Source organism: Mya arenaria, chromosome 6, assembly GCF_026914265.1.
Source record: "Mya arenaria isolate MELC-2E11 chromosome 6, ASM2691426v1".
Taxonomy (NCBI): domain Eukaryota; kingdom Metazoa; phylum Mollusca; class Bivalvia; order Myida; family Myidae; genus Mya; species Mya arenaria.
This window is the reverse complement of record NC_069127.1, coordinates 7,877,162-7,904,741: the sequence shown is the minus strand read 5'-3', so window position 1 is coordinate 7,904,741 and position 27,580 is coordinate 7,877,162. Positions and strand designations below refer to the sequence as shown.

General features: G+C 36.3%; 6 protein-coding genes across 6 annotated transcripts; all 6 read right to left on the bottom strand.

Moving 5' to 3' along the window:
* Positions 1-3,565: 3,565 nt before the first annotated feature.
* LOC128237066 (histone H1-like) lies at positions 3,566-5,376 on the bottom strand. Its single transcript, XM_052952254.1, is given in 5 exon segments — positions 3,566-3,973; positions 4,633-5,079; positions 5,081-5,122; positions 5,124-5,154; positions 5,322-5,376. Coding segments are annotated over 5 exon segments (978 nt in total). The 3' UTR covers positions 3,566-3,570.
* A 578-nt stretch (positions 5,377-5,954) lies between these two features.
* On the bottom strand, positions 5,955-6,356 carry LOC128237477 (histone H2A-like). Its single transcript, XM_052953051.1, has one exon. It carries the CDS (start codon positions 6,336-6,338, stop codon positions 5,958-5,960), a length of 381 nt encoding a protein of 126 aa, XP_052809011.1. The 5' UTR covers positions 6,339-6,356; the 3' UTR covers positions 5,955-5,957.
* An 810-nt stretch (positions 6,357-7,166) lies between these two features.
* On the bottom strand, positions 7,167-7,559 carry LOC128237480 (histone H2B). The gene has a single exon (XM_052953053.1). It carries the CDS (start codon positions 7,539-7,541, stop codon positions 7,167-7,169), a length of 375 nt encoding a protein of 124 aa, XP_052809013.1. The 5' UTR covers positions 7,542-7,559.
* A 633-nt stretch (positions 7,560-8,192) lies between these two features.
* On the bottom strand, positions 8,193-8,526 carry LOC128237479 (histone H4). Its single transcript, XM_052953052.1, has one exon. It carries the CDS (start codon positions 8,511-8,513, stop codon positions 8,202-8,204), a length of 312 nt encoding a protein of 103 aa, XP_052809012.1. The 5' UTR covers positions 8,514-8,526; the 3' UTR covers positions 8,193-8,201.
* A 17,213-nt stretch (positions 8,527-25,739) lies between these two features.
* On the bottom strand, positions 25,740-26,204 carry LOC128238428 (histone H2B). The gene has a single exon (XM_052954343.1). The coding sequence runs from the start codon at positions 26,184-26,186 to the stop codon at positions 25,812-25,814; it is 375 nt and encodes a 124-aa protein (XP_052810303.1). The 5' UTR covers positions 26,187-26,204; the 3' UTR covers positions 25,740-25,811.
* A 633-nt stretch (positions 26,205-26,837) lies between these two features.
* LOC128238427 (histone H4) lies at positions 26,838-27,171 on the bottom strand. The gene has a single exon (XM_052954342.1). The coding sequence runs from the start codon at positions 27,156-27,158 to the stop codon at positions 26,847-26,849; it is 312 nt and encodes a 103-aa protein (XP_052810302.1). The 5' UTR covers positions 27,159-27,171; the 3' UTR covers positions 26,838-26,846.
* Between the last annotated feature and the right edge of the window lie 409 nt (positions 27,172-27,580).

Sequence of the window (27,580 nt, the reverse complement as noted above, 5' to 3'; positions counted from 1 at the left end):
AATATTCCTATGTGTGTTATTTAATATGAAAGAGTTGACAATTAGTATTAATTTGAATAAATAAAAATAAATTAAATTTCTTATAAAATGTTGGTTACAAAAGGATTATGTCAACCGTAGAGACGTGAAGTTGTTGTTAGGAAAACTAAAATTCGTCTGAGCGTCGAATTACCAAATTCAATACAAAATGATCTGCGACAAAACCTCCTTATTTACGCACGAATAATCACATCAGTTATAATCGATACAATTAATACATTTATTTATAAAATCATACATGGTTGACCATGACTTTCGGTTGATTTGATAATTGCCGAAGTTGAAAGAATAATTTCCCGAGGACTTTAGCACTGAAACAGGGATGGAATGACGGCAAAACTAATTTCACAGACACAAACTATACTGAAGGGAGATTTCATTATTGATCAGAATTAGTGTTCTGTGACCTAAATGCGTGGAGGAGCGTTAGTCTCGCAGCGGGGATCCCAAAATATTTAATATTATTATTTACCTTGAAGTTAAAGTAGATTTGGATATGCGTAAAGGTTTTCTGGATAGGTATTATTTTCTTTTTGATATATTTAAGTTTTTAAGAAATTCGCATCTAAAGGCCAGGTTGAAGTCAACTAGTTGTTGTAATTGTCAGAAGTAGTAATCTCCCCGGATGCCATGGTTGGGAGTGAAACGAGCTTAAAGGGTTGCAATAAAAGCTAAAGCAAATGCCTAAAATACAGGATTTATAAGCGGAACTTTGAATTATATTATATTTTAGTATGTAATATAACCTCTGAATGTTACTGTAGTATTTACTATTTTAGAAAAACGGAACATGACCAAATGCATGCACATGAAACAAAATACCTCATGAACTTTTTATTCAATACCTAACATATATAAATATAAGACACATTTTGGTTCTGTCATGAAAAAAACAACATTCTTACACGGAAATGTTATTTGAAGATACAATGCAATATCAAATTTACAGAACAGAACAGATAATTTATTAAGACTTGTACAAAGTACATCATCTTCTTAACCATATACATATAATGATTGAACACATGGTGAGAACACAGGTAATACAATAATGAGTAAATTAGAATACAGATGTATGGACATATTCAAATTAGGTGAGGATGAACAAAAGTCAAAAATATAACAAAAAATGAATCATTGTTATAATTCAATATTAAGAGTTGTTCGTCTTATACATAACGCTTCTTTGACAAATAAAGATAGTTTTATAAGTTCTTGTCTATTTGTTGAATTTAACAGTTCAATAAATTTTAGTACAGACGGACGTATATAATAATTACGTTTGATGTATTTCTTTCTAATAAGATTAAAACATGGACAAATAAAAATAAAATGGAACTCGTCTTCTATATCTCTTCTATTACAACATAAACAACATCTTTCATCACGTTGAATTCGATTACGGTTATATCTACCCGTTTGAATTCTTAAAGGGTGAACAGAAAGTCTAAGTCTACAAAAGAATAGGCGTAAGCTTTTAGGTAAAATGTCTAAATAATGTTCATAACCAAAAGTGGTTTTAAAGTATTTATACAAAAACAAGACTGGGCTATCAAGAGAGCGATACCACTCTTGCCTAAAACAATCAATTATTCTAGTTTTTAACTCACACAAAAAAATACTTTTCATTTGGTACACTGGCATTATCAAATACATATCCAAAGCCAAACTCGCTCAAAAGCTTTCTAACATTTGATACCCAATTATTCTTTCCTATTACACAGTCTGATAATGCATACCTATATACAGTGCGCATTATGATATTATCACTTCTTACAACCTTAAGCCAATATTGTATAATTCTAACAAATTTATGTACATAAAGAGGATATCCGTCAAGCTCACCGTAAACACTTGCTGTACATGTATTGTTTCTAACATTTAATAGACGTTTACAAAATTTTAAATGAATTCTTTCAATTTCTTTAGACTTGGTATAACCCCATATTTCCGAAGCATAATTTAGAACAGGAGCTACAAAAGCATCAAATAGTTGACATAGAATCTTTGGTTTCAGGTCATATTCCCTACATTTACATAATAATACATTTAGTGCTTTTAAAGCTTTACCAGTTAAATGTTCTTGGTTTAAAGCATAATTACCAGTATAGTTGAAAACAGTTACTAAGTAATTAAAATCATTCACAACTTCTATAGACTGGCCATTGTAGGTCCAATGTTCTGATGGCAATAGCACTCCCCTTTTACGAAAAACCATAAGTTTTGTTTTAAGTATATTTACAGATAATATGTTTAAATCCAAATAAATCATCTTTCTATTCTGTTCTGTTCTGTAAATACACGTTATGCGCTTCAATACATTCAGCGTCAAACAAATCGATATTTTTAATACATGTGTCCACATGGAAATATGCTTTATTATTGACATTATGACATTTTGAGAATAAAGGGTCAGCAACAGAACGTATAACATTCGTAAATTCATTAACAGCGTCATTTACAGATTGTCTAGTGTTATCAATATTATTAACAATGTTATTGAATCGTGGCAAACAGCCAATAATGCCCGTGCGAAACTGTTCTCTATAATCATTACTCCATATATGGATCTGATCTTTCTTGATCATCATGAGTGACATAATTACATAATAGCTTAAATTGCAAGGGAGAGTGGTCACTCCATTGATTGAATGCACAAATATTGAAGTCACTAATCATTGAAAAATGTCGCTCATGCATCAATAAATAATCTATAACGGAACATCCATTGTAGGAAAAATATGTATAATTATTTGACTGGCCTACTCTACCATTAACAATGCGCATAGATGAGGATTTACACAAATCTAATAATTTAACACCGTGGCTATTATGTACAGTGTCTACAGAGGCCCGCACGGGGGTACTGTCAGATTCATAATAATTACAACTGATGTTAAGACTAGAAAAATGAAACCATATCCAATAGTCAGAGCTATGGGACCACTGTAGATGTCATTCATCGCAGTTTTCGCGGCACTTTGGGTACAAAATTACTCCTTTGACGAATATCCCGTCAACCGATGGGAATCAAACTTCCCCTTTGGCTTCGAAATTCTGTTTAAGACACACTTGGGGATGTGACGGGGTCAAGCCATAATGCATCCATTATAGAGCGCGGGCAGACCTTTATAAGCTCAACAACAACAACAATGGTTCTGTCACATTTCCTCATAATGAAACCTCAATCGCCAACAACTTTTAAAAATATACTCACTGATGACAATGGTTTTCTCACAGCTGTTTTCAAGCTGTAATGATATTGTGTTGAAATGTAGCAGCAGATAAGTTGTTTTAATAGATTTAGTTGTTGTAGGGTATTCTGAGTGTGAAACACAGAAATGTGGGGTGCTTTACTACGAAATGATAAACTTTATTTACACCACTGACCAAAATGCTCTTTCCAAAAACTGGCTTTGGGTGGTGGGGGCTAATTTAAGTATTTGGTGGACACTTGGCAAGAAATTTCTATCTGAATGTTTTCTGTGGCCCTAAAGAGGGCCGTTCGTAGCTGTAGCAGAAGCCTGGTGCCTAGGCACGTTCCCCACGGATGCGGCGAGCGAGCTGGATGTCCTTTGGCATGATCGTGACACGCTTGGCGTGGATGGCGCATAGGTTTGTGTCCTCGAAAAGACCAACGAGGTAAGCTTCGCTAGCCTCCTGAAGAGCAAGTACGGCAGAGCTCTGGAATCGCAGATCGGTCTTGAAGTCCTGAGCAATTTCACGGACCAGGCGCTGGAATGGCAGTTTCCTGATGAGAAGCTCGGTGCTCTTCTGGTACCGTCTGATCTCACGGAGTGCGACGGTTCCGGGCCTGTATCTGTGAGGTTTCTTCACTCCACCAGTGGCTGGTGCACTCTTGCGAGCGGCCTTGGTAGCCAGCTGCTTGCGAGGAGCCTTTCCTCCGGTTGATTTACGGGCGGTCTGCTTTGTTCTAGCCATTTTGAGAGTAGTAAGATACTATGAATCGAGGCACAAATATCCACATTCATATACATGCTGTATCAGCGTTTTCATTGGTGGAGAATAAGGTGTCAAGCTTGAAGCCGAAAACGGATAGCTTTTGCACCAATGAAAATCCTTATTACAAACAGCTACTGACCAATCAGCTAGCAGCTAACGGAAGGCAGTAAGGCTAGCCCATTTTTGTGAGTTGATATACATGGCCAATAAAATGTGTTTTCCGTTAGTAAATCGAGGTACTTTTTAGTCAATTTTGTTTCCTGTAGATATATTGATTTTTTTTATGTACGTTGTGATCTTGTTTTAATAATAGAGTGTGTAAAAGCCATGCTAAGTTTGTTTTCTGTATGCAACCGGTGTAACTGCATTGCACAACACTGCCAACACCCCTGGACAAGGATCATTGTTATACTATGTTTACATGTTCATATAGTTATTTAACCACTGCTTTATTTTAAAGGTATCTGTGTGTGAATTTACTATTTCTGTGTGGATCTATGTGAGTTTTTAGATCAGGGACAGGTTCTCACTGGATTTTGACAATTTTATAAGAACAGTTCATTCATAAGGATATGAATGGTCCTGAAAAGGACCTTTTTGTTTGAGAAAGACAGGTGCCTAGATGTTTACTTCTTGGCAGCCTTTTTTGGTGTCTTAGCCTTCTTTGGCTTGGATGCTTTCACCTTCTTTGGTGACTTGGTTGCAGCCTTTTTGGGCTTGTCAGCAGCCTTCTTGGGGGTCTTCACCTTCTTAGCAGCTGGTTTCTTGGCGGCCTTCTTGGCTACGGGCTTCTTTGCAGCAGCTGACTTCTTAGCTGGCTTGGCTTTCTTGGGGGTCTTGGCCTTCTTTGGTTTGGCGGCTTTAGGCTTAACTGCCTTTTTGGCAACCTTTTTGACCTCCCCAAGCTTGAAAGAGCCCGAAGCCCCGGTTCCCTTGGACTGCTTGATGCTTCCATTCTTCACTCCAGCCTTCAGCGCAAGCTTAAGGTGGGCATTGAAGATGTACATTGTCTCCGACTTTGTAGTTGGCTCTGATGTATTCAGGATGGCCTGTCTGGATGATCCAGATCTCTCCTTAGGCACCCACAGCAGCACAGATCATCTCATTGTACTTAGGTGTGTGGTTGGCTCTTTGGCTTGGCAGTCTTCTTCCCTTCGGGTAGCAACAGCAGGAGCAGCAGCGGTTTCAGTCATTGTGTAGCGATATTAGTAGTAGAATGAGCCCAAACGCTTATTCCGTCTTTATATATAAAGTGGTCAGCAGTCTTTTTTCCTGCGCGCGACGTGAAAGAGAGCACCACAGGTGCGCGCGAGTTTTACCAATTTCTGTGTTTTCTATATGTGTTATTTTTCTGAATATCTCGACGAGTAACATAGATATCTGAACATTTTTTGTTTTATTTGGCGTAGTATATGTTTTACTTTCGTAAAATTAAGGAATCGGAGTTCTATTTCATAGCCTGTATGAGTATTTTTAGTAAAAGTCAGCAAAAGAGGGTAAGAACACACCCCTTATTGTAAAATTTCGACGAAAAATCATTAATAATTAAAATACTTCGAGGGTGGACCCCAATTTTTTTTACTTTTAACAAATACAATATGTTAGCTATAATTTCAGGCGAGAATCATCCTACACGTTGTTCAAGCTTATTATTTTATCATCTATACAAAACCTAATTATATTTTCAATCTAAATATTTCAGCAATGAGCACTTACCGACAAGAGAAAATGTGTCTTAGGTAGTGTAAGTTGGGTCGGGGTTAGGGTCCGCTTATGTGCTGTACTGCATGCGTAGGCCAGAATTGACTGGGGAAAGAACAATAATGTTGCGTAGAATGGGTGTTAACGTGCCTTGAAATCTGGAATGCGACAAGTTGAGAAGTTAATGTTCTTTCATAAGCATATGAGTGGCCCTAAAAAGGGCCGTTTGTTTAGTGAAGTAACCCAAGAGGCGCTTATTTGGCGCTGGATTGCTTGGTCTTCTTGGGCAGAAGAACAGCCTGGATGTTGGGAAGAACACCACCCTGGGCAATGGTTACGCCAGAGAGCAGTTTGTTCAATTCCTCGTCGTTGCGGATGGCCAGCTGCAAGTGTCGGGGGATGATCCTGGACTTTTTGTTGTCTCTGGCAGCGTTTCCTGCCAATTCCAGAACCTCAGCGGCCAGGTACTCGAGGACGGCACCCAAGTACACGGGTGCACCGGCTCCGACTCGTTCGGCGTAGTTGCCCTTGCGCAGAAGACGGTGGATACGGCCAACAGGGAACTGAAGACCGGCACGGCTGGATCGGCTCTTTGCCTTTCCCTTGGATTTTCCTCCTTTACCACGTCCAGACATGATGAGCAGTTCAGTCGTGTGTTCAACAGATACTGAAATGCATACACGCACACTAACCTTTGGATTTATACTCGAAAATAGGATTGACCTACTTCAGAAAAATTACACTGAGAAATACCGCCCAATGACAGCCTAGCTCTGAAAAAGATATTGACCAATGAGAACACCGCTAACGGAAATTCGTAGGCTCGACTTTTTTCCGTTCTTACTGAATGATTATGCGTTTTAAAATTGCAATTTATAATACAAATAGGCTAAATTTAAAATTTATTTCTTTACAGATGCTGATTTATAATCATTGTAACAATAATATGATCAAAGCTTAAAATTTTGGTAATTGCTTCGTTCAAAACATAGGCTCAAAGTTGATGTTTCGTTCGGGTTATGCAAACAGAAAAGTAGGGCTTTATCCTTTTCAATGCCATGCAGGCCTTGTATACCTCGAAAAAGTAGATAGATAGGCTATCCGGCTGTAAGAGAACTTAACACATGTATATTTCGTAGGACTGGACTAATGTCATGTGTAAATTAATGATATTTCAAACATGGCATTTCTGCATTGTCAAAACATAGCATTTCTGCATTGTTAGAACACAAGTAATCTGCTATTGTGAAAATTATGAAATAGATAGCCTTTCCATAGGGAGTGTGAGTTCTAAAACCATATTTTCGACCAGGTAAGGTAAATGCTGGAAACGTTTCTTAAGGGGGTGGGGAATACTCGAAATTACATGCAAGAATAGGGATGACAAGTAAGTTAAATTCTTTCAAAAGAGTGTAGGTGGCCCTAAAAAGGGCCGTTTGAAGAGTAAGTCCTTGGCGAGGAGTTTACTTGCTGCTGGTGTACTTGGTCACAGCCTTGGTGCCCTCAGACACGGCGTGCTTGGCAAGTTCACCGGGCAACAGAAGCCGCACGGCAGTCTGGATTTCTCTGGACGTGATCGTGGACCTTTTGTTGTAATGGGCCAGTCTTGAAGCCTCGGCAGCGATTCTCTCAAAGATGTCGTTGACAAAGCTGTTCATGATGGACATGGCCTTGCTGGAAACACCAGTGTCGGGGTGCACCTGCTTCAGTACTTTGTAGATGTAGATAGCGTACGACTCCCTCCTCCTCCTCTTGCGTTTCTTGTCAGTAGACCGGGCGGTCTTTGCCTTGGTGGCGGCCTTCTTGGATCCCTTAGATGCAATACCTTTAGTCGGCATGATTGTTTCTGTGACGAGCAAAGAATAGTGGTAAACTGAAAAGTTTTCTATTTATATTGCGACGACCGGATTGACCTACTTTTTATCGTTTTCTAAAGATTTTTTTTCATTGGCTGTCGCTTATGCGCATGCGCGAGAATAAAAACGAAGAAGTGACAATATTTTCTGAACGAGAATCGGTGTTTGCTGTCTAATAACTTTTTATTCGTTATGAATGATTAAATAGTTGTTCATTTTTTTGAAAGAAAAATGCTCAATGTATTGGTATTATAAATTTGAATCGTATAGCATGTTCCCTCACAATAGAAAGTAGTACGCAAGTTGGCCATCTATGCAGGAACTCTGGTTTTGAAAATACTATGTACACTATGCAGACCAATGTTTCACTGTGCTCTATTCGTACTGGAAAAAAAACAACATTTCCTTAAAAAAGAATTACTGAATTAAGGCTTTTTTTAAGTGGACTAGTTGGTAATGACTTTGTCTATACGCATTTGTGTACATTATTATGATATGTCCTGAATATATGGGACAAAAATAGTTTAATTAGAGTGCGGGATGAATAGTGTTTTGGGAAAAAGATGACAATTGTAAGTAATATCTTTCATGAAAAATTGTGTGGCCCTAAAAAGGGCCGTTTGTGTACTTGAAACCAAGTGTTTAACCGCCGAATCCGTACAGAGTCCTGCCCTGTCTCTTCAGAGCGTAGACGACGTCCATGGCAGTGACGGTCTTCCTCTTGGCGTGCTCTGTGTATGTCACGGCATCGCGGATCACGTTCTCAAGGAAAACCTTAAGGACGCCACGGGTCTCCTCGTAGATGAGTCCGGAGATTCTCTTCACACCACCACGACGAGCGAGACGACGGATAGCGGGCTTGGTAATACCCTGGATGTTGTCACGCAAAACTTTGCGATGACGCTTCGCGCCTCCCTTTCCGAGTCCCTTTCCTCCTTTGCCACGTCCAGACATAGTTATGTTTCTATCAGAGTGATACTGAAGAATGTTTCGGAAATCTAAATATCTCTTATTTATAACAAAGAAATAGCAAAATGTGTCCCACTGACCTACTTTAGCAAGAATTTTTTTGATTGGTCCATGCTCGATTCTGATTGGCTGTTAAAATCGGTCTGTTTTGGCGTAATATGTGATTTGTCTGAATTTCTATCAACAATATTATATGATTTTGGAAAATAAAAAAGTTGTTTATTTCACTTCATTACCTGTAGAACAGTAATGGGTTTACATGTGCATAACTGTTTTAGTTTTATCTGAGTTATTCATTGAATTAGAACGCTGCAAAGATGGCACAACGTTCGAATCGAAACCGACTCTACTCGACGGCGTACGTACTTCGTCGGACACTGGTGAAAAGCACAGAGCATAATCAGCACAAAATCAATTCCAATACCAGTTTCAGTTTCAGTTTTATTTACTCTCATCACATATATTACAAGTATGTGTTTTGAGGTGACATGTATAATACAATACAATGTATGTATCTAAACATGTGTTGTATAACAAAACAGTTTCTATAAGTAACCAGGCTGTATGGTTAGAAGTTAAACTAACAAAACAGGTGTACTAAGTACAAATAAACATAGACTACATGTACATAGACAACAAAACAGCATAAGTACAGTATTAATCATTATGACTAGTAAGCTATTCAATATTAGATATTATTGCCAGGTGGGTTTTTGAAAGTTTTACAAACAATTTTTAGGTATCTGCTAAGGTTATCTATCTTATGAGGATCATTTTCACACATAATATTCTTGAATGTAAGTATATTCACATTTTGCATATTTATAGTAGGCAAGTACATTTTTCTAGCATTCATAAAATAAGGACAACGAAGAAGATAATGGAATTCATCGCCAATTTCATTACAAGTGCATAAATTACATTTTCTATCATTTCTATCAATGCCAAGCCATCTACCCTTTTCAATTGGCAGGTGGTTGTTACATAGTCTGAAATCTACAAGAGGTTGCATGAGGTTATCATGTACATTAATATAACAATTTTCAAGCCTAAATTCAGACTTATATATTCTATAATTAATACATTTGGATGAACTAACAATATCACTGTTCCAGTTCTGTCTGTACTGGTCTTTTAATGAAGTTTCAACTAAGTTTAACAAAGCATATTTAGATCCTGGAAAGTATTGACTTTGCCATATATAACTCAGACCACAAGCATCAAGTATCGATTTAACATTGCTAAACCATCCATACTGATGGCCATTAACAGAGAAATCTTTGTACAAGTATTTATACAAAACAGATGACAAATTGTAATTGTAATGAGTTAGTTTATACCAAAAACCTATTATGCGTTTTTTTAACATAATGCTTAATGGGTATCGACCAAGATCACCGTATAACATAATATGTGGTGTACTTTTTTTAACATTCAAAATATGCTTCAAAAAGTCTGTATGGACTTTTTCTATAAGGTTAAGATCACCGTAGCCCCACACTTCACATGAATAAAGTAATATTGGTACAACAGTATTGTCAAATAGTTTAAGTTGACAGTCTATAGGCAAACATAAATTTCTTATCTTAACATACAAACAGTATAAGGCTTTTCTAGCTTGTTCTACAACATGCTTTTTACAATTAACTAAATGTCTATTTTTAGAGAATGTAACACCCAGGTATTTAAATGTATCTACGACCTCAAACTGCTTATTATTTACAATAATATTTCTATTTCGTCTTGGTTTATCTCCAAACACCATTACTTTTGTTTTTTGAACATTAATATCTAGTTTCCATATATTACAATAGTCATCAAAATTCTTTAATGTACATATCAACTCTTGCTCAGATTTTGCAAATATTACAGTATCATCAGCATACAATAGAACTATTAATTTCAGGTATATATCTAAGTCAACATCAGTAATGTCAATACATGGTGTGCTTTTGTTCAACATATAGTTTTCTAGGTCATTTAAAAACAAGGAAAATAGTATCGGTGATAGATTTTCACCCTGTCTAACACCGTTACAGCATTGGAAATATTTTGTGGTAGTATTATTTAATAACAAGCATGATTTTATGTTGCTATACATATTTTTTATTACATTAAACATTTTCCCATTAATATTATACTTTAACAACTTTGCCCAGAGGCCAGCTCTCCATACAGAGTCGAAAGCTTTTCTAAAATCGACAAAGGCACAGAACAATTTTGATTTCTTATGTTTACAATATTCTGATAACAAGTGCAATATAAATATATTATCAATAGTGCTATGATTTTTTCGAAATCCAGCTTGGTTTTTTAACAGTAATTCATTTTCTTCCAGGAAATTTGTCAGTCTATTATTCAGTATAGCAGTAAACACTTTGCCAAGACAACTCAAAATTGTAATCGGTCTATAATTTTCCGGAGACTGCATGTCCCCTTTATTTTTATAGATTGGTAATATAACACCAACAAGCCAGGATTCTGGTAAGATACCAGTTTGTAAAACAACATTGAACAAATTAACATAGATATCAAGAAAAATGTCACATGATGATTTAATATATTCATTAGCTATCTGGTCTAAACCACAAGCTTTATCATTTTTAAGGTTCTTGACAGCTTTTGCAACTTCAGCTCTAGTAATGTCATTGTCAAGACTATGTAAAACAGTAACATCTGGGAAATCTGCAATAGGGTCTTCCATAACATCATCGTTTGCAGAGTTCAAATTTTCAAAAAAGTTAAGAAATATTTCTTCATTAACACATGAGCTTTTAGACTTGTCATTCAAACTATTCACATATTTCCAATAATCTTTAGGTGATTTACTATACATATTTCTAATGTCTTTTTTGAATTTACGTTTATAATTAACAACAGCAGTTCTAATAGTTTTCTTATATAATTTACTTGAATTCAATAGACTTTGCTTATTAGCATCTGTTTTACAAGACTTAAACATCCTTTTACATCTATGGAATTCTCTACGAGCATTACAGCAATTATTATCAAACCATTTCTTCTTTGTGTACTTCTTGGGTGTCTTTTTAGAGGTCATCTTTTTAACACCAAAAGTAGTTTTGGCAGATACAGTAAGAACAGAACCAATTTTTGAAACAATATTGTTTATCTTTTCTTTGTCAAATGTAGTGTCAGTTGAGTTCAATATATTTCTAATTTCATCTAATTCCTGGATATCTAAATTAGCTATAAAATCATTACATTTTTCATTTTGCCAACGTCTTACTCTCTCAGTATCATTTTCCTCAATTACTACTTCAACATTAGCTGATTTACATTGAAAAACAACAGCACAGTGAACGTCTGAAAGCAACGGACAGAATTCAGAAATTTCAAATGAATCAAACAGTTTTAAACAGTGCTTTGAGACAACTACGTAATCTACTACAGATGCATTTTTGCAGGTATATCTACCGACATCTTTGTCAGAAAAAGCTCTTCCATTCAATATTAGAAAATCATTATTTTTGCAAAATTCCACTAGGTTAGACCCTAATCTATTAACAACCAAGTCTTTCGAAGAGCGGCTTACAGACATATTGGAAGCAATTAGTAACTGTGAAATATTATCATCAAATACTTCATTAGGATTAATGTCAACTTGCTCAAAAATGAAATTATCAACAGTAGTAATATCGGATTGTAACCCTGTTCGTGCATTGAAATCTCCAAGTAATACAACATTATTATATGTGGTACTGTAAGTTTCAATTTCTTGATAAAAATCTTCATATATTTCTCTAGAGAAATATTTTGAATTATCTGGAGGTACATAGACTATGCCAAAGTAAACATCTTCATCAGTATTAAGTGCAGAGCATTCTATCTTAAACCACTGTATGTATTCACAATTATTATCAATAGACTTGAATTTCGGCAGAATACTATCTTTAATAAAAACACCGATTCCTCCAGATTTCTTATGTACTTTCTGAGTTCTATTTTTGGCAAAAAATGTAAAGTTATCTACCTTGATTTTATCAAAATTATCTAGTTTCGTTTCAGTGCAGGCAAAAATATCAAAATTTGACAAATATGAACACAATTCAGGAATTTCTAGTTTAGGCTTGAGCCCACAGACATTTAAACATGAAAATGATAGTCTTTGTTGATTCGAGGGGTCGTCACCATGGCAATCCTACAGGCGGGTACTGTGTTGTTCCTGGCGCGGGAGTTCTGGTACAGGCAGCTGGTCGGGTCGGACTGGGACTCCGTTCACAAAGATGCGGTCCTTTACAAGGGTGGCCTTCTGGTGGTTCTGCTTCAACTGTCGCAGGACGGGGTACAGTTGTCTCCTTTTCTCCTCGACCTCTTCTGGAAACTGTTCCCTTATACCAAACTGTTTCCCTTTCAACTTGTACGAAGATTTCCTTACAAGTTCACGCTCTTTGAAGAGACTAAATTTGGCAACAATTGGTCTTGGTCCATTATGTCCTTTCTTTTGCGGTGCCAGTCTGTGCACTCTTTCAAACTGAATATCTCTTATCCCCAGATGTTCTGAAAGGAACCCGTTCAATTCGTGTTCAGTGTTTTCAAACTTGCGACCGTCTGCAGTGCGCTTAACATTTTCAGGAATGTTTGTAAAGATGAGATTATCACGCATGCTTCTGCATTTCAAGTCAATCAAGTCCTCCTTGAGGGATTTATTTATAATGCTCATGTCACTTAGTGTATGGCGAAGTTCTTCATTTATTTCCTTCATTCGCTGTAAATCAGTTTCTGTTTTCGATATTCTGGCAGAATCTACGTTGTTGTTTTGGATAACTTGGTCATATTTGTCACTGAGAAATGATACAGATTTTGTAAGTTCAACTGTAGTACCTTCAGATTTCTTCAGTCGTTCATCGATGTCAATTACTTTGGCTGACAGTGTAGACATTTGCGATTCAATCTTGTCAAGTTTTTCTAGCTTGTCTAGCTTAGCAAGTCCTTTTTCCATGGCAGTGAGTTTGCCCATCATAGCGTCATAGGCCTCAGTGGGTAACATCACAAAGTCTTTGTTTCTTGACGATTGAACTTTCCCAGTGTCAAGATCCAGATATGAGAGCTCTCCATCAACGGAGGAGTCCGACCCCATCGCTGCCCGAGGACGCTTGGGTAATCTTGAAGTCCCTAGGGTGCTGGTGAGAGTAGCTGTACTCGTGGTGGTTTCTTCCGGATCCATATCTGAAAAAGACTGCACAAGCAAAGAAACCGAGCAAAACAACAATGATAAAGTAAATGAATAAATGGCTAATTATAGAGATGCAGTCACATATATAATTTTAGCTAATTTAGGTAGTATGTGAATTATTTGGCTCGAGAATCCTAGTACTTGTTGGCAGCTTCAGCAAGACGAGCTTTGTCACTGACTGAACTCAAACGTAAGCTTAATAACTAACATTCAAACAGGATGTAGGCGGGTTGTTTGAGCTTAATCAGTTAAATAATAGCAAATATAAGTAACTTATCTGATAATAATTTGTCCGAATACACGTTGTTTTGAAATTAACTCCAAAGAAAAACTAGCAACAAGAAAATAGAAACTATGGCGCCAAAGAAAATCTAGCCGAAAGAAAATTTCTGTCTGCTCAAGCGAGATGCGCGATTTTGGTAAATGACGGGGTGTGTTCAGTCACCCGTAACTAAGTGTACCGTGATGTATTATAATGTGTATTATCTAATTTTAGTACATGAAACCAATAATGGCGAACACAAACTGGTCCAAATGCCAATATAGATGAACAATGGGTTGAACTTCTTTTTGGAATTTTGTCTTGAATAATTACCAGAATGTCAAACAAATGTCAGCAAATTAACCGACGAATACTGTTAGTAATTTTGAAACAAAAATTTAAAGCCGAAATAGTCTTATAAATGTAGAATTTAGGAAAAATATAAGAGCCAAATAAACACAACTAACCTCTACAGCCTGGTTTTCCCGCCTCCAATACCAAAGAGAGTATGAGTCGAAGAAGTTACAAGGACGTACATGCATATATTGTCGTATCGTATACTTTGAAACAAATACCACATGATATTATTGCAAAATCAATTGCTTTTCAGGCTGTGTATAACATGAACAAGGTACGGGCCGGCCGGCAAGAGTGTGAAACACAGAAATGTGGGGTGCTTTACTACGAAATGATAAACTTTATTTACACCACTGAACAAAATGCTCTTTCCAAAAACTGGCTTTGGGTGGTGGGGGCTAATTTAAGTATTTGGTGGACACTTGGCAAGAAATTTCTTTCTGAATGTTTTCTGTGGCCCTAAAAAGGGCCGTTCGTAGCTGTAGCAGAAGCCTGATGCCTAGGCACGTTCCCCACGGATGCGGCGAGCGAGCTGGATGTCCTTTGACACGCTTGGCGTGGATGGCGCATAGGTTTGTGTCCTCGAAAAGACCATTTTTACTGAAAATGGGTCACTTTTCTGAAGGCTAATGACCGGAGTCGTGATTTTATAGGGGTCAAAATACTTCCTTAACCTTATCCGGCATAATTATGCGTGTAGTTTATGACAACTCATACAGAAGGAAGGCATATTGGTAATAGCATACCGGTAATCTATTAAACTTTATGGCAATTAGGGACCGGGTATTCATATAATAAAGTTTTAAATGGGATTGTAAACATTTATTATACATACAGTTAGGCGAGGTAAACTTGGAATCATTGTCATTTCGATACTATAAAATAAAGATTACTTTCGTTGGTATGCTCCCATTGCCCCTTTTGTACGATGAACTTTTGGCTTTTCACATCAAATGGATTTTATTGATAGGCCGGTTTAAACCCTGTCACACTAGGGAGGCTTTCCCACGGAGTTGAAGAAACATCTAAAACGCCGACATGCGCGCAGTGGAATCGCAAGCACCGCCGCGGCAACGCAGTTGCATCGCCTGTGAACGCGGTGTTGTCACAAAGAACGCCGAGCGACTGAACGTACTTTGAGCATGTCCAAAACAAATGTTGTCGTTCGACGTTCTGATAAGAGCGCAGTGGGATTGCCGCGAGGTAGCCTTAGCAGGGCAGTAAGGTCTCATATAACTCCGCAGGATCGCTGCGTATGGACGGGTTTTGAAGCAAAAATTAAATCTTGCGTTCTGACTTGTACATTTTGCTTTCAGAAATTTACATCTTGCTTTACTTGTACATCTTGCCTTATTGTCTCCTTAATTCGTCATCTGAGCAACTTTAGGATATAAAATTATATTGGCCATATTGCTTGATGCTAAATTCTATTTAGTTATTTTTTAAAGTTAATACCAGATTTTTGATATCTGTTAAGAAACATAGCATTTTCCTAATGACTGAAGAGCACATTTACGCAAGCACTTTGAAACATGCCACAAAGCAGAATGTAAAACAGCGCCGTCTTTTGACACTTGAGGGCGCAAGTCCGGAAAGTTATACGGAATAACACGGAAACTCTCGGACTCTCCCGTATTTAAAGCTACACTCTCACAGATTGAACGTTTTAACATTTTTTAACGAGCCAATTTTGGCGAAAATCCATTGAAACCAGTTCAAAAATTGATGTTTTATGCATTTTTCTTAAACCGTTAGTAACGGTTTAAACCATAAAATATTAATTTTCGGACGAAATTATGAAAATCTGCAATATGATCTTTTGTCAGCAATCCTTTACTATTGGTTTGCAGATATTTGCTCTTTCCATGATACAAAATAAAAAAAGTTGTACTTATAATATTTCTTCCTAAAATTTGATTGTTTACAAAGTACCTGATTGTTATATGATATGCCACTCTCGTGACAAATAGAATTTAAATATTTTGCTTAACGCTTGTTTGTCCATCCTCTATGTCAATTTTAACACTATTTAGTACATATCTAATGTGCAAAATACTGATTATTAATAGTGATCATATTATATCTGTCGTGTCTCACATTCAAACCTATTGTGTTGTCATTGTGTATATATATATATATATAATTGAATTATATTTTGATCATGTAATGAGGAATACGATTGTGTTCAAATTACTTAATAAATGTGTTGAATCTTGAATCTTATTAATTAAAGTTGTTGATTATTTTTGATTGATTAATGATAAAATCATTTGGTTTATTGCATGCTATTACTGTGTAACCGAACCTCAACGAGTGGTAGTAAGCAGCACGGGCGGTTACAAGAACCCTCAGGTTCGACACAGGGCAAAGGCAGGGAGGTTGGGCGTGAAAAGCAACTGAGATGTTTTCATTTTTTATACAATCTATTCAAGAATTTAAGTTCATTAATTATATTCAAATGGAAATAACACAGTAAAACAAAAACAGCTATGAAACTAACAAATGTCCAAGCTACACCTAGCTGCTCAGGCAAGCCATAATGCAACTTTATGTTGTAAGGTTAAAACAATTCTGTCAAGTGTCAAATATTGAGAAACACAGTTTAAAAAGCTAAACTCCAAGTAATTTATTTTTAACTATCAAAAATCAGAGAACTTTCACATCTCAGTTACATTAATCAAGTTTTAAATTGAAAAACATATATGAAAAATGTGAGTGGCCCACAGGGAAACCACACACTACCTTAACAGAATCCAAGAATGTAAATATGGTGAAGGTATCGTTAGAGGACAGATAACTTCCTGAAACTAATTCAGTCGGTCTTTAAGTAGAAAGAAAAACCAATCCAAGTATGATTTATAAAATGTGAATATTAATACAAGTAGCACAGTTTAATTTGATTATAAAATCAACCAAAGGACAAAGCTAAACAACTTTATAAAAAGCCTATAGGTTGCTAATTATAGAACATTTTAATGATAAATTTATTCCAAACAAGCTACTTAAAGAAATCTATTTCATATTTAATTTAATAATAAACACACTTCCCAATGAATCATTTACGAACGAAATGGAACTAACCAGATTTGCATATACAGTTATTAATAGACAGCAGACAGTAAACTCTGAATATAAAATCATATGACAAAGTATGACTTAAACTTTAAATGAAATTGAAAGAAGTATACATTGTAAATCATACTTATTATAATCCAAATAAAAGTACTGAACTTCTTTAGCACGGGAAAATGTAGTTACATGTACACAATAGTCTACACTATAGACTTCCGTCATAGTGAATTGGTAGAACCCGTTACAACTGTTACAATGAACAAGTCAAAATCGACATTGTTTTTTGTTGAAACTAACATTTAAATTTTAATACTAAAACATTTTATATCTGATAAGGAAGGATTAGAAGTTAATTTCAACTACAAATAAATTTGGGTGCCAGTCTAATGGTGAAAATACAGGTAAGTTGGAGGTGCGAGGACAAAATTGGTAGTTACTTTAATTGGAGGCAATTAACAGTTGGCAAAGTGGGAACAAACCAGCTAAACATTAATGGCAATCTTGTATCAGATAATAATCTAGTTCTAGCTCATGCAAAATCATTTTACATTACAAAAAAATAATAAGACAAATAGCACGGCGGTCGATGTACCGTTAGAATCCTTTGTTAACCATTTTAAGAATATGTCAGCTACACCAAATGCAAGTAATTTTAACAATGAAGAATTTAACAATAGTGATAGTTGATAGCCTTGATTGTGCTTTTACGTTAGATGAGATAGTTAATACAATTAGTTCTATGTCCAGACACAAAAGCAGTGATATTAGTGGCAATGTTGCTGATTTTTTCATAGATGCAAAAATGTTTATTGCTCCGTATTTAGTAAATATTTTTAACAAGATATTTGGTAATGGAATTTATCCAGAAGCCTGGACTAAAGGTGTTATTGTGCCTATCCATAAAAAGGGTGATAAAACTAACCCATCTAATTATAGAGGGATTACACTCGTTAATGTGATTGCCAAATCATTTTCGTTATTGTTGAGAAATCGGATAAATAAGTGGTGTGAAACTGAAAATAAATTCAATGGTGCGCAGTTTCGTTTTCGTGACAACAGAATCACTGTTGATTGTATTTTTATACTTCATACTATTATTCAAAAGGTTTTAGCGCAAAAACAGAATTATACTGTGCTTTTATTGATTATGAAAAGGCCTTTGATACTGTTATACACGATGCTTTGTGGATTGAATTAGTTCAGTCTGGTATAAGTAGTAAAATGATAACCATGCTTACGTCCATATATACAAATGTTAAGGCATGTGTTAAAGATATGAATACTATGTCACATTCAGAACTGATCGATATATCTCTTGGAGTGAAACAAGGGGAACCTCTTTTATTTATTTTGTTTATTAATGACATTCGGGAGTATTTAGATTTTGAACATCTAACACAGAATGATATAACTAAGCTGTCTCTATACATGTTACTGTTTGCTGACGACATTGCTCTGTTCACAACTGACCCTAATAGTCTTCAAGCTCAACTTGATGCAATACATAGATATTCATGCAAGTGGGGTCTTAAAATTAATGTTGCTAAAACTAAAATATGTATTTTTGAAAAACAAAAAACATTGAATCGTTCTGTTTGGTCCATTAATAATAATGTTGTCGAAACAGTGGATAGCTTCTGTTATTTGGGTATAAAATTCAATTACAATGGAAGTTTTGTAAATGCAGTTAAAGCGCTGAAAGACCAAGCTTTGAAAGCATATAATCACCTTGTAACAATTTTTGGTAGGGTTAAACGCGACATTAAGACCAAACTGTTATTGTTCGACTCTATGATTGCTCCTATTCTTATGTATGGTTGTGAGGTTTGGGGTATATATGACATGAAAGAGGTGGATAAACTCCACCTTAAATATTGTAAACACATTCTTGGAGTTCGCTCTCAAACTTCTAATGCTGCTGTTCTTGGAAAGCTAGGACGATTTCCTTTAACATTGTTATGTAAAATCAGAGCACCTAAATTTTGGTGCAAAATCAAATCTTCCCCAACCTCGCTTATGAATAGTATATATTGTGAACAAGTTAATGATGCTAGTTTTGTTTACTGCAATGCTAAGGATAACTGGTCTAAATCTGTAAAGACTGTGTTAGACACCCTCGGTTTTAGTTATGTTTGGTCTTCTGATCATATAAACAATTCTTGTTTTATATCATTAAGACAATATGTATCAATATGTACAGCAGTGGACTGATACCATTCATTCACAACCAAAGTTAAATTATTATAAACAATTCAAGGTAAATTTTGAATTTGAAAAGTATCTCGAGTTAAATATTAATGATAAATATAGAATTGCATTATCGAGATTCTGACTATGTTCTCACTCTCTTGAAATAGAAGTTGGAAGGTTTAATAATGTTGCACGTCTAGAACGAAAATGTCAACTATGCAATACTAATATGGTTGAGTCTGAATTTCATTTTTTGCTTGCTTGTCCCTTTTTATTATGATTTACGTCAACAATTCAATATTTCCAATTCATGGAATACCTTGAATAAATTTAGGGTTTTAATGTCTTCAAAACACACAAACAATATAAGAATTGTATATAAATATATTTACGATGCTTTTCAACGACGTTATTGTAACTAAGAAGCAGCATTGATGCAATTGCTTCTTAGTTACAATAAAGTAAATTATGATTGTGTTCTTTATATTATGTACGTGTGTGTGTGTGTTGTTGTTGTTTTTTTAGTTTATTTTGTATTTGTCATCTTTTCAATTTGTGTACATCTCATCCTATGTGTATGTTAATGGGCAAAGGCTTATGTATTGCCGATATTGCCAATAAACTTGAAACTATCATTTTATGAATCACTTTATAAGAAGGATGACTATATAGAATATCCAGAAAATACCCCCTTCTCTCAAAATGAGAATAACTGTCTTTCAAATGAAGATCATAGGCTGGAAGATCATACTGAATATGAATGTTTTAACGCTTTAAACGCAATGAAAAATAACAAAATTCCCGGGTCGGATGGTCTGACAGCGGAATTTTATAAAACTTTCTGGAACGAAATAAAAAAAATTACTTTGTTAAGTCTTTAAATTATTCATTAGAAATTGGAAGTTTGACAGAATTGGAAAAACAAAGTATTATCACGCTCCTTCCGAAAAAAGATAAAGATATAACTCAAATAAACAATTGGAGACCAATTTCGCTTCTTAATATAGATTATAAAATAGCTTCAAAGTCAATTGCCAATAGAGTAAAATCATTCTTACAGAAGAGTAGAAGTTGCGATCAGACAGGTTTTATCAAGGGGAGATATATTGGGGAAAATGTCAGAATTCTTAAAAAAGCAATTGATTTTACAAATGAAAATAATAAAGTAGGTTTGGTAATCTTTTCTGATTTTAATAAAGCCTTTGATAGCCTCGATCACAATATCCTAACAAAATGCCTTAAAAAGTTCAATTTCGGCAACGATAAAATAAAATGGGTTCAACTATTTTATTCAGATGCCAAAGGTTGTGTTACGGATAACGGTTTTTATCCGAGTTCTTTAATATACGTAAAGGTGTGAGACAAGGATGCCCTCTTTCCCCGTATTTATTCATTTGTTGCATCGAACTATTGAAATCAGTAAAAATGAGAATATCAAAGGTATAAAGGTAAACAATATTGACATAAAACAAACTCTATTTGAGGACGATAGATAGATCTTTTATTTCCTCCATACATGGAGAGCATAACATATATACAGCAGGTTTAGTTGATACCAATGTACAATACAAATGTCAAATAATGCATGGTGTTATATACACAACATTGGACAAGATATAAACATACAAAATAAATGAACTGGTGTTTTTTTTTTAAATTTGAAGGATGATTACACCTATATGTGCAAGGTCAGTGAAGATAACTACTCAATTATCACAACCAAGATATAACTGAGTAATTGCCCGAGGTGTTTGGTTGATTTGTTTAAAATTGCAGGTTTTTGGCGAAATTCTAAATTCCATACTGCATAAGGAGAATCAAATGTAAACGATTTAATTTATATGGAAATACAAATGTGAGAAGCTTTTTTTTGTGGCAGACTAAGACTAAATGTTCAGATGAGTAGTCAATAAAAAATAGCAGTTATTACAGTCATTGAGCATTTAAAGAAGTAACTACAACAACAGCAACACGAAATGCAATATAAGGATGAATATTTCATTCTTAGCAAACGAGCCTTCATATCTATGCACTGCCTTTATGTGTAAGTCCAGGTTATATTACGCAAATTCAAACATGTTTTTTAAGCACCTTTGCTAAATCCCAAATTGACAATTTCATATCTGACATTTCTGCAGAAATGTTCAATATATTGAGGCACTGTTCTCTCCCACTTAGAGTCATAAACTTTCTAAAATAAACCACACCTTTAAGGTCAATGACATGTTCCCACAGTGTTTGCCTCACATGATCGATCTTATAACAGTAGCACATGATATGTTCTGGCAGGCTTTCGCACATAAAATGACCCATTTCACAGTTGCGAGAGTATTGTCTCGTCATAAATGAGGCACTTAAGTTCATTAGAAATGAGCACATCGCCAATAGTTTTGGAGAGGCCTTTGCAGCTATCCATAAATTTGGATATTTCCCCGGTGTGATTGTGTTTGGGGTGAGCCACCTTGAATTAAGTTGGAGCACAAAGTCGAACCCTTTTTGCCTTTCCATTTTCAGCACCTTATTTTGGAGAATACTTTTCCAAGCGTAGGAAGAGGGGAACGTACGGTAGTCCACGTAAGACACTATGTATTTGTATAATGAATGGGTTAGGGTGACAACCACTGTCACGCAACTCCGTTATAAGTCCGTCAATAAAGACAAAGTACATTATAGGTGACGTCTTTCGGCCTTGAGGATTTCCTTGTAGGACGTCGATGTTTTCTGACGATAAACCCTTATATCTTACATGGCTTTGTACTGCTGTATACATCTCTTTTACTGAAATAAGTGTTGTATGATCAATGGTGGTTTGCAGAAGTTTGTAGAAAAGCCCATCGTGCCAGACGCGGTCAAAAGCTTGTCCCCCATCCAGAAAACAAAGATATACAGTTGAGGAATGTTCCCGGGCGAATAATAAGCTTTCACGTAGAGCAAAAGATGACATCAAACACCCTAACTGTTTTTGAAAACCACCCTGTTGGTTGTCAATGTTTGTAAGTAGTTGGTCCTTGCATCGTTGCAAAATAACTATTTCAAAAACTTTTAAAATGACCGATGACAGAGTGATGGCTCGATAGTTATTTTGGTCGTCTTTTCTCTTATTACCTCCCTTATGCATAGTATTTATCGTACCTATCTCCATAAACACCGGAATATGGGACAGTCTTAACGTACAAGTAAACATATCAGCCAATACTGGAGCTATGATTGACCTTCAGGTGTTCATATAAAATCCCGTCACTTCCACCTGCCTTGCACTTAGGTAACGTTTGAATCGCACTGTCAACTATTTTTTTCTGACACAAAAGCATCTGGGTCAGGTTTAATATTGTCAAATGCATTCTGGACTGTTCGTGATACATGTTCCTTCCAGTCATCGTCAAAATCATGAAAATGTGATGGGAAATAAAGATCTTGGAAATATAAGCCCCATTCCCTAACTAGATCGTTCCTGTCCCGGTACATTGTTCCATTAAAGTTTATTCCTGCCCCGCTATTTGAAATTGATAACTTTTTCCTAGAATTGACCGTTTTCCAAAATCTGCCTGGATCAGTCTTTGCTATATGTTCTAGGGTGTTGTCTATGGTGGCTAGATATTCCTCGATACACCGTCTCTGTGCAAGACGGAATTTACGTTTGGCGCTCTTGTATGCAACGAACATTAATTACATCGGTCGGCACTCTTGGTCTACCCGCACGGCGCCACAGTTCGCAAGCGTCCCACATTGACATGGGTTCTATCGTCTCTGACCAGTACGGTTTAAGAAACCGTTTAAAACGCCTCTTTGGGAAATATTTGCGGACGATGCTAGTTTCATTTTAGATGGATCAAAAAAATCCTTCGACACTCTTATTAAAACTTAAGATAATTATCGAAGTATATCAGGATTAACTCTTAACAAATCAAAGTGCTCAATTTTAAGGCTAGGGTCACTGAAAGATAACAAAACAAGTATCTGCGACAGCAATTTCGAATGTAACATGAACACAGCGCAGGCACTATGAATTATATTCAGTAACAATTCAAAAGTCATAAATGAATTGAATTTCAAAGATAAAATGCTGGAATTCGAAGCCTGTTTAGAAACATGGAATAAATGGAATCTTTCGCTTTTAGGAAAAATAGGGAATAGGAAAACATTTAAATATTTATGGGACAATAAACCTGATAAAGTTTCAAGAAATCAAATTATACAAAGTTATGAAAATGGAGGTTTAAAAATGCTAGACATATTAAAATTCGAATGTGCAATAAATTCAAGTTAAACGAATGTTGTTTCAAAAAGATTCAAAATGGGTAAAAATATATGAAAATATGATGGTTAGATTTGGAAGAGATTTTATTTTCAAATGTAATATAGACCCAAATAAAATTGATAGGCTTGAAATAAAATCGAAATATCTTCGTGATATTATTAAATCATGGGCAAGTGTAACATTTAGAAAAGAAGTTACAGGGGCGGATCCAGGATTTGGGGTTAGGGGGGGGGCGTAACTTTTAATCACTCTAAAGGTTGCACTAGCAGATCCAGGGGCATACCTTTAGTTCTAATATCATAACGAGGTTTCTATTAGGACGACTAAGTGGCTTATATAATTTGTATATTTTCGTTAAGCGGGAAAAACGAGGGAAGATACATGTATAATTGTATTTATCTCTCTGATTCGAGGCAAATATCCACGGCGCTTGAAGAAATCCGTGATATTTAAACGACAAACATATGCTCCAATTGCATCATATCTACATGCATGGTGGAACAGTGAACAAGTCATATTTGCCTAAATCAACCAATTTAAAATTGCTTACCTTCTTTCTTTTTCTTTGTTGCTAAAGAAACTGTGCAAACTCTTCTGTTTCTTGGGGCGTTTGGGACTTGACGGCGCAGCCATATTTGTTGTCGTATAAATGTACCCAAAGGAAATTAATTGACTGATGTGTTTGTTTGTATGGGTTTTACGGCGCATCAACATGATCCTGTTATATAGTGCCGAATTATTACAGTAAGGGAAGGCGGGAACGTTTAAATTGCGTGCACTCTGTGTTGTGTACGAGTACATCTCAAAAGGCAATGTTGTATAAAGATACGCGAGCGAAGCGAGCGAAGAAAAAATAGGAAAATATAGTATATTTTATTGTTTCCATACCAAAGAACATGTAAGCTCCGGGAATTTTAGGGGGGGGGGGGCGTGCGCCGGGTGCGCCCCCCCTGGATCCGCTAGTGCACCCAAGTACACGGGTGCACCGGCTCCGACTCGTTCGGCGTAGTTGCCCTTGCGCAGAAGACGGTGGATACGGCCAACAGGGAACTGAAGACCGGCACGGCTGGATCGGCTCTTTGCCTTTCCCTTGGATTTTCCTCCTTTACCACGTCCAGACATGATGAGCAGTTCAGTCGTGTGTTCAACAGATACTGAAATGCATACACGCACACTAACCTTTGGATTTATACTCGAAAATAGGATTGACCTACTTCAGAAAAATTACACTGAGAAATACCGCCCAATGACAGCCTAGCTCTGAAAAAGATATTGACCAATGAGAACACCGCTAACGGAAATTCGTAGGCTCGACTTTTTTCCGTTCTTACTGAATGATTATGCGTTTTAAAATTGCAATTTATAATACAAATAGGCTAAATTTAAAATTTATTTCTTTACAGATGCTGATTTATAATCATTGTAACAATAATATGATCAAAGCTTAAAATTTTGGTAATTGCTTCGTTCAAAACATAGGCTCAAAGTTGATGTTTCGTTCGGGTTATGCAAACAGAAAAGTAGGGCTTTATCCTTTTCAATGCCATGCAGGCCTTGTATACCTCGAAAAAGTAGATAGATAGGCTATCCGGCTGTAAGAGAACTTAACACATGTATATTTCGTAGGACTGGACTAATGTCATGTGTAAATTAATGATATTTCAAACATGGCATTTCTGCATTGTCAAAACATAGCATTTCTGCATTGTTAGAACACAAGTAATCTGCTATTGTGAAAATTATGAAATAGATAGCCTTTCCATAGGGAGTGTGAGTTCTAAAACCATATTTTCGACCAGGTAAGGTAAATGCTGGAAACGTTTCTTAAGGGGGTGGGGAATACTCGAAATTACATGCAAGAATAGGGATGACAAGTAAGTTAAATTCTTTCAAAAGAGTGTAGGTGGCCCTAAAAAGGGCCGTTTGAAGAGTAAGTCCTTGGCGAGGAGTTTACTTGCTGCTGGTGTACTTGGTCACAGCCTTGGTGCCCTCAGACACGGCGTGCTTGGCAAGTTCACCGGGCAACAGAAGTCGCACGGCAGTCTGGATTTCTCTGGACGTGATCGTGGACCTTTTGTTGTAGTGGGCCAGTCTTGAAGCCTCGGCAGCGATTCTCTCAAAGATGTCGTTGACAAAGCTGTTCATGATGGACATGGCCTTGCTGGAAACACCAGTGTCGGGGTGCACCTGCTTCAGTACTTTGTAGATGTAGATAGCGTACGACTCCCTCCTCCTCCTCTTGCGTTTCTTGTCAGTAGACCGGGCGGTCTTTGCCTTGGTGGCGGCCTTCTTGGATCCCTTAGATGCAATACCTTTAGTCGGCATGATTGTTTCTGTGACGAGCAAAGAATAGTGGTAAACTGAAAAGTTTTCTATTTATATTGCGACGACCGGATTGACCTACTTTTTATCGTTTTCTAAAGATTTTTTTTCATTGGCTGTCGCTTATGCGCATGCGCGAGAATAAAAACGAAGAAGTGACAATATTTTCTGAACGAGAATCGGTGTTTGCTGTCTAATAACTTTTTATTCGTTATGAATGATTAAATAGTTGTTCATTTTTTTGAAAGAAAAATGCTCAATGTATTGGTATTATAAATTTGAATCGTATAGCATGTTCCCTCACAATAGAAAGTAGTACGCAAGTTGGCCATCTATGCAGGAACTCTGGTTTTGAAAATACTATGTACACTATGCAGACCAATGTTTCACTGTGCTCTATTCGTACTGGAAAAAAAACAACATTTCCTTAAAAAAGAATTACTGAATTAAGGCTTTTTTTAAGTGGACTAGTTGGTAATGACTTTGTCTATACGCATTTGTGTACATTATTATGATATGTCCTGAATATATGGGACAAAAATAGTTTAATTAGAGTGCGGGATGAATAGTGTTTTGGGAAAAAGATGACAATTGTAAGTAATATCTTTCATGAAAAATTGTGTGGCCCTAAAAAGGGCCGTTTGTGTACTTGAAACCAAGTGTTTAACCGCCGAATCCGTACAGAGTCCTGCCCTGTCTCTTCAGAGCGTAGACGACGTCCATGGCAGTGACGGTCTTCCTCTTGGCGTGCTCTGTGTATGTCACGGCATCGCGGATCACGTTCTCAAGGAAAACCTTAAGGACGCCACGGGTCTCCTCGTAGATGAGTCCGGAGATTCTCTTCACACCACCACGACGAGCGAGACGACGGATAGCGGGCTTGGTAATACCCTGGATGTTGTCACGCAAAACTTTGCGATGACGCTTCGCGCCTCCCTTTCCCAGTCCCTTTCCTCCTTTGCCACGTCCAGACATATTTATGTTTCTATCAGAGTGATACTGAAGAATGTTTCGGAAATCTAAATATCTCTTATTTATAACAAAGAAATAGCAAAATGTGTCCCACTGACCTACTTTAGCAAGAATTTTTTTGATTGGTCCATGCTCGATTCTGATTGGCTGTTAAAATCGGTCTGTTTTGGCGTAATATGTGATTTGTCTGAATTTCTATCAACAATATTATATGATTTTGGAAAATAAAAAAGTTGTTTATTTCACTTCATTACCTGTAGAACAGTAATGGGTTTACATGTGCATAACTGTTTTAGTTTTATCTGAGTTATTTATTGAATTAGAACGCTGCAAAGATGGCACAACGTTCGAATCGAAACCGACTCTACTCGACGGCGTACGTACTTCGTCGGACACTGGTGAAAAGCACAGAGCATAATCAGCAC

What these genes read in the sequence shown, in the direction of transcription:
- LOC128237477 (XM_052953051.1), bottom strand. Translation starts at nt 6,338, where the DNA reads ATGTCTGGACGTGGTAAAGGAGGAAAATCCAAGGGAAAGGCAAAGAGC.
- LOC128237480 (XM_052953053.1), bottom strand. Translation starts at nt 7,541, where the DNA reads ATGCCGACTAAAGGTATTGCATCTAAGGGATCCAAGAAGGCCGCCACC.
- LOC128237479 (XM_052953052.1), bottom strand. Translation starts at nt 8,513, where the DNA reads ATGTCTGGACGTGGCAAAGGAGGAAAGGGACTCGGAAAGGGAGGCGCG.
- LOC128238428 (XM_052954343.1), bottom strand. Translation starts at nt 26,186, where the DNA reads ATGCCGACTAAAGGTATTGCATCTAAGGGATCCAAGAAGGCCGCCACC.
- LOC128238427 (XM_052954342.1), bottom strand. Translation starts at nt 27,158, where the DNA reads ATGTCTGGACGTGGCAAAGGAGGAAAGGGACTGGGAAAGGGAGGCGCG.